The 14,326-nt window shown below is 34.7% G+C and overlaps 1 protein-coding gene across 1 annotated transcript in view; it reads right to left on the bottom strand.

The window, feature by feature from the left end:
• Window positions 1–1,204: 1,204 nt before the first annotated feature.
• Window positions 1,205–14,326, bottom strand: part of LOC129240676 (RYamide receptor-like) — a 60,266-nt gene continuing 47,144 nt past the window's right edge. The window contains exons 7-8 of the mRNA XM_054876609.1: window positions 5,822–6,013; window positions 1,205–1,666 (exon numbers count right to left, since the gene is read on the bottom strand). Coding sequence (XP_054732584.1) covers window positions 1,205–1,666; window positions 5,822–6,013 — 654 coding nt within the window. The remainder of the gene's footprint in view (window positions 1,667–5,821; window positions 6,014–14,326) is intronic.

The raw sequence follows: 14,326 nt of genomic DNA on the forward strand, positions 1-14,326 counted from the left end.
TAGCGAACGCAATGCTGAAAAGCAATTTGAAGGCGACTTTGTTTGTGTTTTTCGTTGAGCTCGTGAGGCACCTAGGCACCCAATTTTTCGGTAAATCTTATTGAATAAAGGTCTTTGTGAATCGTAGTTCATTTTTTCCGCCAATCCACGACTGGTTTGGCGACTGAGTTGTGACCTTCTTCATCGAATTCGGAAGACCTTCCGCTACGGGACGTGTAATCGAAGTCACTCACCAAGTCGCCATTTTTGAACTTGGCGCACCATTACCGTGATGTAGAATCGTCTATGATACCTTCTCCATACACGCTGCAAATGTCCCGGGCTGCTTCGATTGCTTGGGCAGCTTTTTGACCTCGATGGAAAGCAAAGAAGAGCAGGTGTCGAAAATGTTGATTTTTGGATTTTTGCCTTCTGAGTATTCCATTTCTAAGCCTCGAAACTAATCAAAAATTAAATAACTCAGAAATAAAATCAACGTAGTTTTGTAGGGTAGAAAGGGTTCTATCGAATGAATGCTTACCCTTTGCCAAACAGCTAAAAAATCGTTGTAAAACAGAAGAAAATATAAAAACTATATGAACCTATTTCCCAACCCAATATTTATAATAATAATAAAGCTTGTAACAAATAGTTTTGCCCCTTTAAATTCAGAAGTGTTGAAAATTTTTTCAAAACATTGTGAGGAGTACATACATACATATATGTGCGTATAGTTCAATAAATATACAAAAGTATTATATATATGTTTTTTGTATTTTATTCCAAATTTACGCTTGCCTTGACTCAACTTGATTAAAAGTAAACAAACTTACACGCTAACCTTATAACTTAAATAAATCTGTATTGACTTTATGAAAATCACGAAAAACCTTTTAATTTGATCACAGATTTTGTATAGCAAAAGCCAACACAAAAGTTTACAACGAAATGAAATTATTAGATAAGAGTTTTAAAATATAAATTGTTATTTTAAGTATATATACGAGTACACACTACGAAATATTGCAACATTTTTGTAGCTTTGATTTAACAGTAAGAATTGAAGTGCTAAAAATAAACTCATACTTTCATAATACCTCCTATTTTGATTATCGTCGTATGCACCATCTTATCTGCAGACGTGCCACTGATGGCTATCACTGATGCTGCACTCTTAGGTATACAAATTTTCAATAACCAGTTTTGATTTTTTTCTTTTTTTATATTATAGCAACACCTCTAGTTCACTTTCATCCTGGATAGCTTCCACTTGTTTCGAGTGGTTATAGTTCGAATGGCTTTTGTAAATATTTGTAATACTGTTATTATTACTACTGCAAATACTGCTTTGGTGTTGAGAATCAAATGTTGTTAGATCTAAATATACATTGCAACTGGCATCATTGAGCGCCCGATCTTTGGTATGTGTGAGGCTATTGTGTGGTATGGCATTGTTCGACGTAGAAATTGCTGGAATTTTCGTTTGAGATACATTTCCTCCGTTGCTGCTTACTGCAACGCCATGCATGTTACTTCGTATACGTACGGATGAGTTGGGCAAACTGGTGGAACGTATCGAACTGGCCCGGGTATGCATAGATAGTGCACGCTCTTGCCCGTCTATTACTGTGTGAGTCCCACAGAGACAAGTGGCGAAACGTTTGTTGAATTCACGCTTAAATTTTTCCTGAAAAGTTTGAGAAAAAAGAAGTGGCATATTTCCATTAGAACTGCTGATATTCAAAGTGGTAATATGCGAGTTTTCCTTAAAAGTTATATTGGGGTTTCTATTAAAATGGGTAAATATAGCATAAAACCAGCTATATGTGAGGTAGTAAACTAATTAGTGGGGAGACAAAATTACCCTTACTCGTATAAAATACACTCTTAATATTAGCTTTAATACCTTCTATATCTTCTCTATTTCTTAATGCATTGCTCACAACAACTTCTAATGGTACTCACACTCACCAACGTACACATGAGCCCGTACGTCCGTATCAGCCGACACGATGAAACAGCGATCTACGATACTACGGAACGGAGAAAACACTTACTGTGGTGAGACAACATTTACATGGGGCGCTCATTTGAGTCATCGTGTCAGCTGATACGGGCGTACGTTTACGTTGGTGAGTGTTATGCTGGAAACAGTCACCGACGTAAACGCGGCCCCCTGTCAGCTGTTACGATCAAACTAATGAGAACCTCATGTAAGTGAAAAATTACTTCCTTCCGTATCGTAGTATCGTAGATTTTATCTCAGAATTTAAAAGAAAGCGCTACGAAGTTGGAGGAGGAACGTTTATCTTCGAGCAGGGCAATGACCCCAAGCACACATCCAATATTGTACGAGAGTGGCTGTTACACAATTTGCGAAAGCAGCTGAAAACACCGCCACAGTCCCCCGATATCAGCGCAATCGAATATTTATGGTAACATTTAAAACGGCAAATACGTAAACATCCGATTAGAAATAAGGAACAACTGAAAAACGTCCTTCAAGAGGAATGGAATAAAATACGACCAACTGGAAACTTGGTGAAATAAATGTTAACACGACTTAAAGCGATTGTAAAGTCTAATGGTTATCCCACCAAATACTAGGATTTGATTTTAATCATGTTTTTGATTTCACAAATTAATAATATGATGAACTGTATACTTACTTGTGAGACATGCATTTTTATAAAGTTTAATATAAAAAACTATAATTTGTTCCTTTTTAAAATTTAGTCATTATTTGGATTAAATATGACATTTGTATTTCATTCATGTAAATAAAACACAATTTTGTTATAACTTAAGTTGTTTGAAGGAATCGATTGGGGGGAAATTGAAAACGTGTCCGGTGTATACTTACTTCTGTTACGAACTGTATATTTTTTAGTAAGTAACTAAAGAATTTTTCTCACCGATAAATATTTTTTTATAAACAATTTAAGGTTGAAATTTTGGTCAAACATCGATTTGTTCTTTTGAGAAACCGCCATTTCGTCAAAAAAAAAAATGTTCTGCTTATTCCTTAGATTAATTACTAGATCTAACAGTACTTAAATGAAATCTGTTTGGTTTTTTAATTTCAGATGATCCAGTTTAGAGATATAGTGGTCACCGGAAAACGTCCTTTTTGAGAGGAGCTCCCGGAGATCAACTGCAGCTGCTTTCCAAATAAGTATTTTTACTAATACTAAGACTTAAAATACAGTTAAAAATAATTAATGCGTGTATAAATTTTTAGATCAATAAATATACAAGTTTTCTCAAAAAATATTCTCGAAAAGTTGCTTTTTTTCGGCCTTTTAACCGTATGTAACCCCTTAAAAAGCAACGATTTAAGTATAACAACAACAACGAAAATTTGACTAAATTTGCGTTTGATTGACAAACAATACTCGTATGAGATAGAAGTTGTTGTGAGCAATGCATTGAGAAAAGAGAGAGAAAGTAGTAAAACTAATATTAAGTGTGCGTTTATACGAATAAGTCTCACTGTATTTAGAAAAACAAATGGAAATTATTCCAGTAGGCAACTCTCAATTAGCAAAAATGGAATTGTAGGAGAGATAGTTAGTTAATTTTTCAACCAGTCGTGAATTCACCGCAACCCCATTTTATAAATAACTACGCACATTTTAGTACAAATCTTGCATGATTCAATTATAGAAGGTTAGGTAAGTAAACAGCTTTCTCGCTCCCTCTTCACATATCGCCTCCCTTATTTGAAAACGTGTTGCTTCTTTACAAAAAAAAGTACCTATTTCACAAAAAAAGTTTTGAATTGTAGTAAAAACTAAACTTTTGGTGCAAATTATTTGGTCGGCAACACCGTTTCCACTTTGACGCTTTGCTTTGTTATTATTCGTTGAAAATCTTTTATCTGTTTGTAAACATTCAAGTAAGTATAATTCAAGTAAAGCTAATTATTTTGTAAATTAATGTCGTTTTTCACTATTTAGGTCGATTATGTCTTACATATGGTGATAGTCGATTATTTGGAGTCGGCTTTCTGCTGCAGAAAACCACCGGTTTGTGAATTTTCATACATGTAAGTCCAGATCAGACATTTGTAAAAATTCTTATTAAACTTTTTCATTCATAGGTTTTTATAGCAGCGTTTTTGCAAATTTAACAGAGACCACCTTACATACAATACATAAACTACAGTTAGTCAGTTCTTTTAGAATTTTTGCTAATAAATTGTAATAAATAAAAAGTTTTTATTTGTAAGACTTCACAGACGAGCAATTGCTGCGGAAGGTGTGTGTTGAAGAGCTAGGTGGCCCAACTATTGTGGTTTTTAGAAACGAAAGCACGTATGCGCGTATTTCTACCATTGTCTCATGTGGTGCTACGGATAATTTCATGGGAGACATGGAGTGTGTTGTGTATGATGGTGCAAATACCTGTTTAACATGTGAAGGTCATTATGTGCCTAGTACTGCTACCTCTGAAATCAATTTGACTTCCGAACTGGCTATCCACGTCGATACCTTACTCCGTCTAGAACAATATGCTGTACGTAGATGTATGCGCAACACCTACACGAGCAAGTCCTCGAGCTTTAAGTCTACAATTACAGATAAGTTGTAATGATATATTTGTGAGTTATTTTTAAGTTTTTGGTTTACAGGTTTTTGATTTCTGCCTGAAGTAAGTGCAGCGTTCCAACACCTATACGAGCAAGTGCACCCAAATACCTCATATTTCCACTCCGATTCATTACTGAGACACGTGGTATTGATATACGTAAATTTACAAACCATCACAATTACTAAAAGTGGATTATATTACCAATATCTAAAATTTTTCGATGTATTAGTTTTAGTCTATATTAACACATTTTCCTATTAATATTAGGGACGCAAAGTATATTAAGGTAGACAAATTTTAAACTATAAACTAGTAAATTTGTAATTTTTATTGCAAACTATTTTAACTCTTCTAATTTCAATTTTTTTCTTACATTTAGAAATGATCGACTGAACTTCTGCTTTCGCAATGTCTTTACGGTAACATACTACATGTATCTAAATGTATTGTTCTGCACGAAATAAGAAAAAAAAATTAAACTTTCTGTTTCATCTCATTCCTGTCGATTAAGTATATTTTGACCTTTGGCGTATTAAAAGACTTGTACTATTGTAGTAAATTAAACACATTAAATTTCTTTATTATGACTATTTTTTGTTCTCTTCCACAAAATATACTCAAATCTATTGCAAGATTATATATATATATATATAATAGGCGCGTACACCCTTTTTGGGTGTTTGAACGAGCTCTTCCTCCTATTTGTGGTGTGCATCTTGATGTTATTCCACAAATGGAGGGACCTACAGTTTCAAGCCGACTCCGAACGCCAGAAAAAAAACACATACATAAGTAACATCACATAGTTCTGCGCACTCTTGTGTTAGATAAACATCGAAAATATTCTAAATAAATATTACATTTGTTTAAAGAAAAAACTATAATTTTTCTGTCGTTTTGTTTTAATGTAATATAGATTAAATAACCAATATACTAGTTTTTCTCTTATTACAGGACTAATTAGTTACTTTACGTACTTTTTTACTACCTTTAGGCAAAAAGGGGAAAACATTTTTCCCTTTTTACCATCCTCCGTAAATGCAGCCCTAAAATAAGGGAGTGTCAAAGCGCCCTTGTCACTACATACCTAACCTTCTATAATTGAATCATGCAAATCTTGCTCACAAAAAAAAAAAGTGTAATAATAAAACGGTTGCTCTCCATAAATCTATTTTCGTGCGCTTAGCAAAAGGGAAGCAAAACAAAATATGTAAATTATACGTAAAAATTTTCATTTTAGGCTACTTACGTTATAAATTCCATAAATGAATGGATTGTAGCAGCTATTACTCATCGCCAGCCAATCACAGCTAAACCAAATTATACTTATAAAATGGTATTCATTAATCTCCGGAAAGGTTACATAAAGAATGTTGTACAGCTGCAGAGGCAGCCAACAAAGACCGAATACGACCACAACGATTATCAGCATTTTTATGACCTTTGAAACATTAGAAAATAAAAACTAAATGGAAGTTCAGTTCAAATGCGAAAGGAAATGACCGACAAAACATATCGTAGAATGGGGAAAATAGGTAGTGATGGCAAAAAAATGAATTAATCGGTTAATGGAACCATATGATTAATTGCGGCGATCGATTATTAATTGCAATTAATAGAAATCAATTTCAAATAACCGATTATTAATCGATGTTTTCCAGGTAATATTAAAAAATCATAAAGACAAAAACATCACAGTTTACAATGTGTTAAAATTTGCGGGTTAATTGAAAGAATTTCTTAAATATTTATTGAACTTATACTCGTATTACATTGAAACTTATTTACTAAGGATTGAATTTAAAAGCAACAGTTTTGATAAACACTTGGTTATCAATCTATTGCGCTTTTCTGTAGCAGTGGCCCCTGCTTTTGAAAAAAGGCGCTCCGAAGGAACTGATGTTCCTATTAAGAAACAATACTTTTGTGAAAATGAGTAAAGCTTTGGATACACTGAGCTCATTTCATCCCAGGCGGTTACCACATCACGCTTCAATTCGAGGACCGGAGAATTTAAAAAGTAGCTTAACTCATCTTGTGGTTGCGTTAAGTCGTTCTCGTTTCTTTTCCGCTTGTGAGCCAAGGACTTATGGGGAGCCCATAAATCGAACTCGGTATCACCGGCGGAGGAAGTTTCACTTCCACCTCCAATGCTGTCTTCCATATGCTCGATTTCAGCCATTTCCCTTCTTATATATATGTCGCATAACTGTAGATAGAGCAATTGGATTTTGGAAATGGATTTTCTTAAAACGAGGATCCAGTAAAATAGATGCCGCCAATAAAAATGAGTGTTCCATTTCTCCAAATCGCCCATCAAATTGTTTTAAAATATTCGTTTTCAATTTATCTGCCGCCACAGATGTGCAAGAAATTTTCATTATTTGTTGGCGTACTCTTCTCCACTTATTTGAGTCGTCATCGCTTCACTTCTTCCTTGTTTTTTGTTGTAATCATCGGTGGTGCGTTAGAAAAGCTTATTAAAATTTGGCTGACATATTGAATCAACTGAATGAGGCGAGCAAGCATATAATATGTAGAATTCCACCTGGTTTTAACGTCCAAAATGAGTTTTGACTGTTTGCCTTCAGGAATTCCAGCAGATACTTGCAGTTGGCGCAAATTATCATTGGCTTTAACATGCCGTTTAAACCAAGTCACTATTGCTCTGCAGCTTGTGATGATATCGCTGACTTCAGGCGTATTTAATGAACTGTCATAAATTAAGCTAAGCGTATGCGCGAAACATGGAATATGGCGATTTTTCCCAAAAGTACTATAAATAGATTTAACGATATTAGCGCCATTATCAGTAACCACTGCAATAACATTGCTTTTGTTTATGGAAAATTCTGAAAGCGAACCTTTTAGTACTTCTGAGATGTTTGCAGCTGTATGGGCTTCAGTTAGTTTAAATACACCAATTGTTCCATAAAATTGTTTACTTTCAAACAAACCATGTACCGTCACACCGAGCATGCTGTTCATTTGAGTGTCAGTCCATATATCAGTAGTCAAACAGATATTAAACACATGCGATAACATCTTTTTAAATTTTTCCACTTCTCTATTATACATTTTTTCAATTTCTGCTTTTATTGTATTCCTGGTCGGAACTTTATAAAGCGGATATTGATGTTTCATCAACTGCAAGAACCCTTTCCCTGAAAAGGATACACATTAGACTGGCCGTAACTTTTTTTTGTGGAAATCCATAAATTTTCGGGTCTTAAAATATGAGGTTAGGAGTAATGAAAAACGGTGTAATTTTTTAACCCGATCCGATTATGCCTAACCGTGCCCATTTGATCCCAAAGTATGGACAATTTCAAAAAATCACAATTTTTACAAAATTTTTTTTGGTTTCCAATTTATATAATTTAATTTATTTTAATATGTATATATTTAATATATATATAATTTAACTTTATTTATATAATTTATTTTAATTTAATAAAATTTTAATTAAAGAATTGGATTGTCTATTTAATGAGAGATGTTTTGGTGTAAGACGGATACAATTGCCTGTAGTGCTCAACAACTTGCAGTAAGTACTGTTTGTCTTCTTCATTATAAGTAAGTGATCTGTTGTAGTCTGTGATCAATTTCAATGCTCTCTCTGCAGCGTCATTAACTACAGACAAATGCTGACAAATTCGTTTTCCCGCTATATAGTCTTCACTTTCTTGCCATGTTGAAGGATCTGATTCTAAAAAACTTGTTTCAATTCCTCAGCGGGTAAAGAATGTTTTAGTTCTTGATGAAATAAAATCATGTATATTCTTGCTGCCGTAAAGCGTTATTTCTGACATTGTTGCAACAACTCTCGTTGGAACAGCATCTTCCTTCTGGTTATCGCTAGTAATTGCTTCCACCATTTTTCGCTTAATATGTGAAGGAATTTGATCATCAAAAAATGAAAGGCCAACCGCCTCTTCCGACAAATACCATAAATGATTTTCAATTTTATGTAAAAAGGCATTGGATACATTCTTATCGAAATATACAATCACATCTTGAATGAGCTTAAGGTCATTTTGTGGAGCAGCTATTGGATCCACACAACGAAACCAATATGGAACGTAGATGCAGGTTAAAAAAATACAAACGCTTCTTAGACTCTCTATCTCTGAAGTCGTTAACACGAATTGCTCGCGAAACAGAAACATTTTGTAGCAATATAGGCACTTCGACATAAACCTTGCGTGTGATGTTGCACCAGGTGACCGTACTTGTGAAAAATTTGGTACGTCTTCCCCAACAAAGAGCAACGATAGTTGTAGTAATTCTTTATAATCGGCACGAGTGTGGTGACTATGTATTTAATGCAGTTAGACAAAAATTATTAAATATTTCCACTTCAGCCATTGTAAAGATTTTCCGAGCTTCATTTTCCGATATTCCACTTTTGAATCACTTAGAATTAATGTTTTTCTAGCTGTTAAAGAAACGATTGAATAAGGGAACTTCCGGTGCTGATGATTTGCCAAAATTTAGTTCGAACACTGCTTTGACTAGCAACTCACTAACATGGTGACGACAGGTGACGACTTTTTTCAAGCAAGAACGCTGCTCCATTATTAACTCCCTTATTAGCAGCTGTTGTATCAAATGATATAATTTCCACTAAATCATCGAGGTTCTACTTGCACAAAAAATTATGTATTTCTGCAGCTATTGCATCTCCCGTTGAACTTTCAATTTCTGGTACCCCCAGCAGTTTTTCCATATTTTCTCCCATAAATTGAATCCATTAATAATCTCTTGAGCTTGTCTGCGACGATAATCTCTCCTCATCGAATGTAATGTTGTTCGATTAAATCTTCCATTTTTATTGACGGCGTTCCATTAACACTTTGCATGGTATTTATGAAGGCAGCAACCGTTGCACTCACAAAATGCATGGCATCTCTTGTTGAGAGATTACATTTGTCCATGCATGCATTCTATCATCAATAAAATTAATTTTTCCTCAATTTGCCTTTTTCGGTAGTAAATTAATGTTACTTCCGTCTGTATCTTCGCCTTCATTCATATCTTTTGCTGCATTTTCTTCGCCAGTTGAAATATCCTTTTCAGCATCCTCGGTATCAGAGACTCCAAGAGCATAATTAGCTTCAAATGGGATCAAATATTAAAAAAAAGAACCAGTAAAGCTTAACTTTAATAAACTTACTATGAACTAAATGCATTTCAACGCGCTTTCTTTCTTCTTGCATTCTTTGCTCTTTGCGTTTTTCTCTTCCTGTGAGTACAGTATCGGCCCCATACATACTATCTGGACGTCCTCTATTTCTTTGGAGCAAAAGAAAGTCTTTATCTTCCTGCATTTTCATTATACCTAGGGCATCCATGGCTGCAATGTCAAATATGAAGTTTTCAATTTTATCCTTAAACTCTGCTTCATTTTTACGACACTTCTCGTTAGGAGTCTTGGAATGTTTTTGTAAATTTCTCCATTCCTCGTAAAGATTTTTAAGTTTTTTAATACAATTTTTTTCTTGCGCCGTGGGAATTTTAGCTTTTTTCCAAAACTCAATCGTGGCACCAATCGTGTATTTCATACTGCTTTCCAAAGTCAAGTTTTCGTGCCTCATTTTGTAAAACAATAATTGGAGCACCTGTTTCATTGATGGCAACTTGGCTCACAAATTAACACTTTCACATTCACCCACAAGAAATATTCTTTGCTCAGAACGTAATCTTGTTTTCTGAATGCCTGATAATGATTTTGAGCTCATTTTTTCACCAACTTATTACTTTTGTACTATTAAACGCATAAGACAGCTGAAACTGAATAAGAATGCAATGTCAAAGCCTACTAATTAAAATGTCGAGAAAAAAATGCACACTGAATAAGAATGCAATGTCAAAGCCTACTAATTCAAATGTCGAGTAAAAATTCAAAACTTTTAGCGTTTTCAGCGAACACAACAATTGATGAATTGTTTAGTGATCCCCCAAAGTGTTGATTATGAAACAAATTTTTATTTTTATTATTATAGTGAAGTGTGTAAAATTATTTAAAAAGTAGCTTTGCATAAAATTTAAAAATAATTATTTCATTTAGCAGCTGGCTCAACACACCGTTCATAAAACACAATTTCTATTACTCAACTGACGGTGACATATTTTCCACGTATCACTAATCAGTTATGTGTGCTAAAAGCGCCTTTTTTCAGGTGGCTTTCGCGATATAAATTGGGCCATACCGCAAAAAAGAGAAAAGATCATTAATTAAAATCGCATCACATCAATAAATATAAGATTCGAACAAAAAAATTGGAAACGAAAAAAAATTAGTAAAAATTGTGATTTTTTCAAATTTACCATACTTTGGGATAAAATGGGCACGGTTAGACATCATCTGATCGGGCTGAAAAAATATACCGTTCTTTATTGCATCTAACCTCATGTTTAACGACCCGAAAACATTTGGATTTTCAATTTTTATTTTTCTCCATACAAGCTGCGGCCAGTCTAATACACATCCATGTCTATGAGGAATCAGCAACAATGCAGAAATAATAGTCATATGAAAGAATACCGCCCACATGCGAAAATGGCAAATTGTCCATTACAACCATTTCCACTATTGCTCGCGTCAATTTCTGATGCTTCGTACCACCTGATGCAAAACTCTCTACATTTGAAAACACAGTGTTTATATAATATTTGGCTGATTGCTTCTTGGTGTAGGTTTTTGGCTCGTGCTTGGCAATTCATTGCTATCCTCTGTGACACAACTGGCTTCATACAATGCCTCATTGTTTCTCTGTAGTACACATTATACATTTAAGTTGCAATTAATTGATGGCGGAATTTTTAACATACTTTTAAGGCTTCAGCCTCCTTTGAGTTTTTCAACTGTAAGTGCTGCATCATATTTGTTGTGTTGTTGGATCACTGTAAAGTTTTGCAGCACAACTTACACCTTACATCTGTAGAACTCTCCTTTGAAAAATGCTTCCAAACATCACTTCGTATTGGGGGCATTTTCCTTTTTTTCGCTCGAATAAATCCTTGGATAATATAAGTTTTTGAAAAAAATTGTAAAAAGCGCTGCTGATGTGAAATGATTTTATTTTCTAGTGGCGTACATCTTTCGATTATTTTGGAAATAATCGATTTACATTGCAATTAATCAAAAGGGCTTTCACGATACAATTAAACTGACAAGTAAAGGAAAATAACCGATTAATATTAACCCTAGAGCACACACCCAGAAAATACCACGTAAACACACCCATGGGATACGTTTGTACCCGGGACCTTATTTTGCGGTTTTTTAATGCTTATTCAACCGATTTCTATGATTTTTTTTTAAATGTATATTTTAATATATAACAAGTATTTTGTCTTTTGTTTCATTCGAATATTCCTACTGGTTCCAGCGATATGGGCAAATAAAATCAGGACATGCAACAGTGGATTTTTGTTTTTGTTGTTGTCCTAATAAATGCAAAACAAAATAATATAATTTATAATAATATACTTGTAGAGTAACAACAAATACACATTTTGGTTTTTATTTCATTGAAATATTCTACCTGGTTCAAAAGATATGTGCAAAAAGGTCGCGCAAGGTATGGGTACGTAGCTAGCAAATACACTGGTATAACTGGTTTTTGTATTTTATATGCAGCTGCAAGGGTTGTTTTCACACGAGGTGTTGTTATAAATGCTGCCTGTTGATATTTTCATTATTGTTTTGGTGCTCAAAAGTGTAAGAAGTGAAAATATAAGTGAAAATAAATATAACTGAAACTATAAATAACTGGATACGAAATGACTTCAAGAAGAAACGAATATTTATTAAGTGCAGCATATAGAAGGTAAAAAATGTAAAATAAGCAACATATACTACTCATATACTAATTTTTTTTATTATGCAGGCTAACTGAGGAACAGCGAGAATCATATATACAATTTTTATTTGATGAAATTTGTGACGATGACGCTCCCTATGACTTTGACTCAGAAGATGAAGAAGAAATTCAATTCAATGACATTGAAATTGCTGATGACGATGCTGAAGTTTCGCAAAGTGCCGCAGAAGTATTACCTGATTATGCGGACTATGAGGATGATGAAGAAGGCGATGAAGAAGAAGAAGTAAAAGAAAATATTGAATTACCTGCTAGTGGCGAAAAATTTGTTGCACGTGATGGTACTGAGTGGATGAAAGAACCAAATGTAAGTCGTCAGGTACTCAGACAAAATATTATAAGAGAACGTTCTGGACCAGCTAGATGCACTGAAATGTTGTCAATAGAGCAAACATTCAAATGTTTCATGAACGTGAAAATGGCTGATATAATTATGCGCCATACAAATAAGTTAGCAAAAGAAACTTATAATGCTTACAACAATGCGCATCCGAACACAGCTCCTAAGTCATGGACGCCTGTGTCAATAAAAGAGCTGTATGCATTTTTTGGCATACTTATTATGACTGGTGCGAACCATAGCAATGGAGAACATGTTCGAGATTTATGGAGCGTCAAAAACTATCCTTTATATCGCGCTACAATGGGAGTCAACCGTTTCTGTTCGATATTGCGGTTCCTAAGATTTGACGATAAAAACACTCCTGCAACACGCTTACTAACTGATAAAGCAGCACTGATCAGTGAGTTGTGGACGATGATGAACAATAATCTTGCTGCACATTTCAAGCCCAGCTCATGCTTGACGATTGATGAACAATTATTTCCTTACCGTGGACGCACACGGTTTACGCAGTACATACCGTCAAAACCTGCTAAATATGGTGTCAAGGTTTGGTGGATTTGCGATGCCACAAATGCATATCCACTGCATGGACAAATATAATATATACTGGCCAAGCAGAAACTGGTAGGGAAACGAACCAAGGCGAACGAGTGGTGAAGGATTTGTCTGCCAAATACCAAGAAAGTGGCCGAAACATTACAATGGACAATTTTTTTACGATCTTGCCAGTTGCAGAACTGCTTCTCACCTGGAAACTCACGAACGTTGGAACTTTGCGCAAAAACAAATCATATATTCCTCAAGAAATGAAGCAGAACAAAAACAAGACAATTGGTTCAACGACATTTGGTTTCAAAAATAATGTGACAATGTGCTCTTATGTTCCCAAAAAAAATAAAGCAGTAATTTTGTTTTCGACCATGCATAATGATGCTGAAATAGCTGACAGTGGGAAACCTGAAATAATTGAATATTATAATCGTACCAAAGGTGGTGTTGATCGAATGGACCAAATGTTTGCGGAATATCCAACACAAAGACAAACAAAACGATGGCCACTAGCGATGTTCTTCAACATGTTGGACATTACAGCTTGAGCTACGATTTGAATAACCCTATGTTGCCTTGGAGAACAAACAACAAGCGTAAGCAGATCCTGCGCAGCTTGGCTGAAGCATTGTGTATGCCCATTATTGAAGCCAGAGCCATAAATCGTCAAGTGACGCGAAATTTTTCGACTAAAATTTCGATTGAAGCATATTTCAACCGACCGCTGGAATCAATGGTGTCAACAGCAGCATCAACATCTGCCGCAGCGCGCACGCCAAAACCTGTGTCCGGATCTTGCTATTTATGTTACGCACAAGAGGAAAAACGCCGTAGAAAAACCAGAAAGCTGTGCGCCAAATGTGAGAAGCCAATGTGTCTTGAACATTCGGTCACATCAACAAATTGCTCTATTTGCCATGATTTTCCTTAGATGTAAGATGCATTTTTATAATTTTTATAATAAAAGTCA

The sequence above is a fragment of the Anastrepha obliqua genome, chromosome 3, assembly GCF_027943255.1.
Source record: "Anastrepha obliqua isolate idAnaObli1 chromosome 3, idAnaObli1_1.0, whole genome shotgun sequence".
In the NCBI taxonomy this organism is placed as follows: domain Eukaryota; kingdom Metazoa; phylum Arthropoda; class Insecta; order Diptera; family Tephritidae; genus Anastrepha; species Anastrepha obliqua.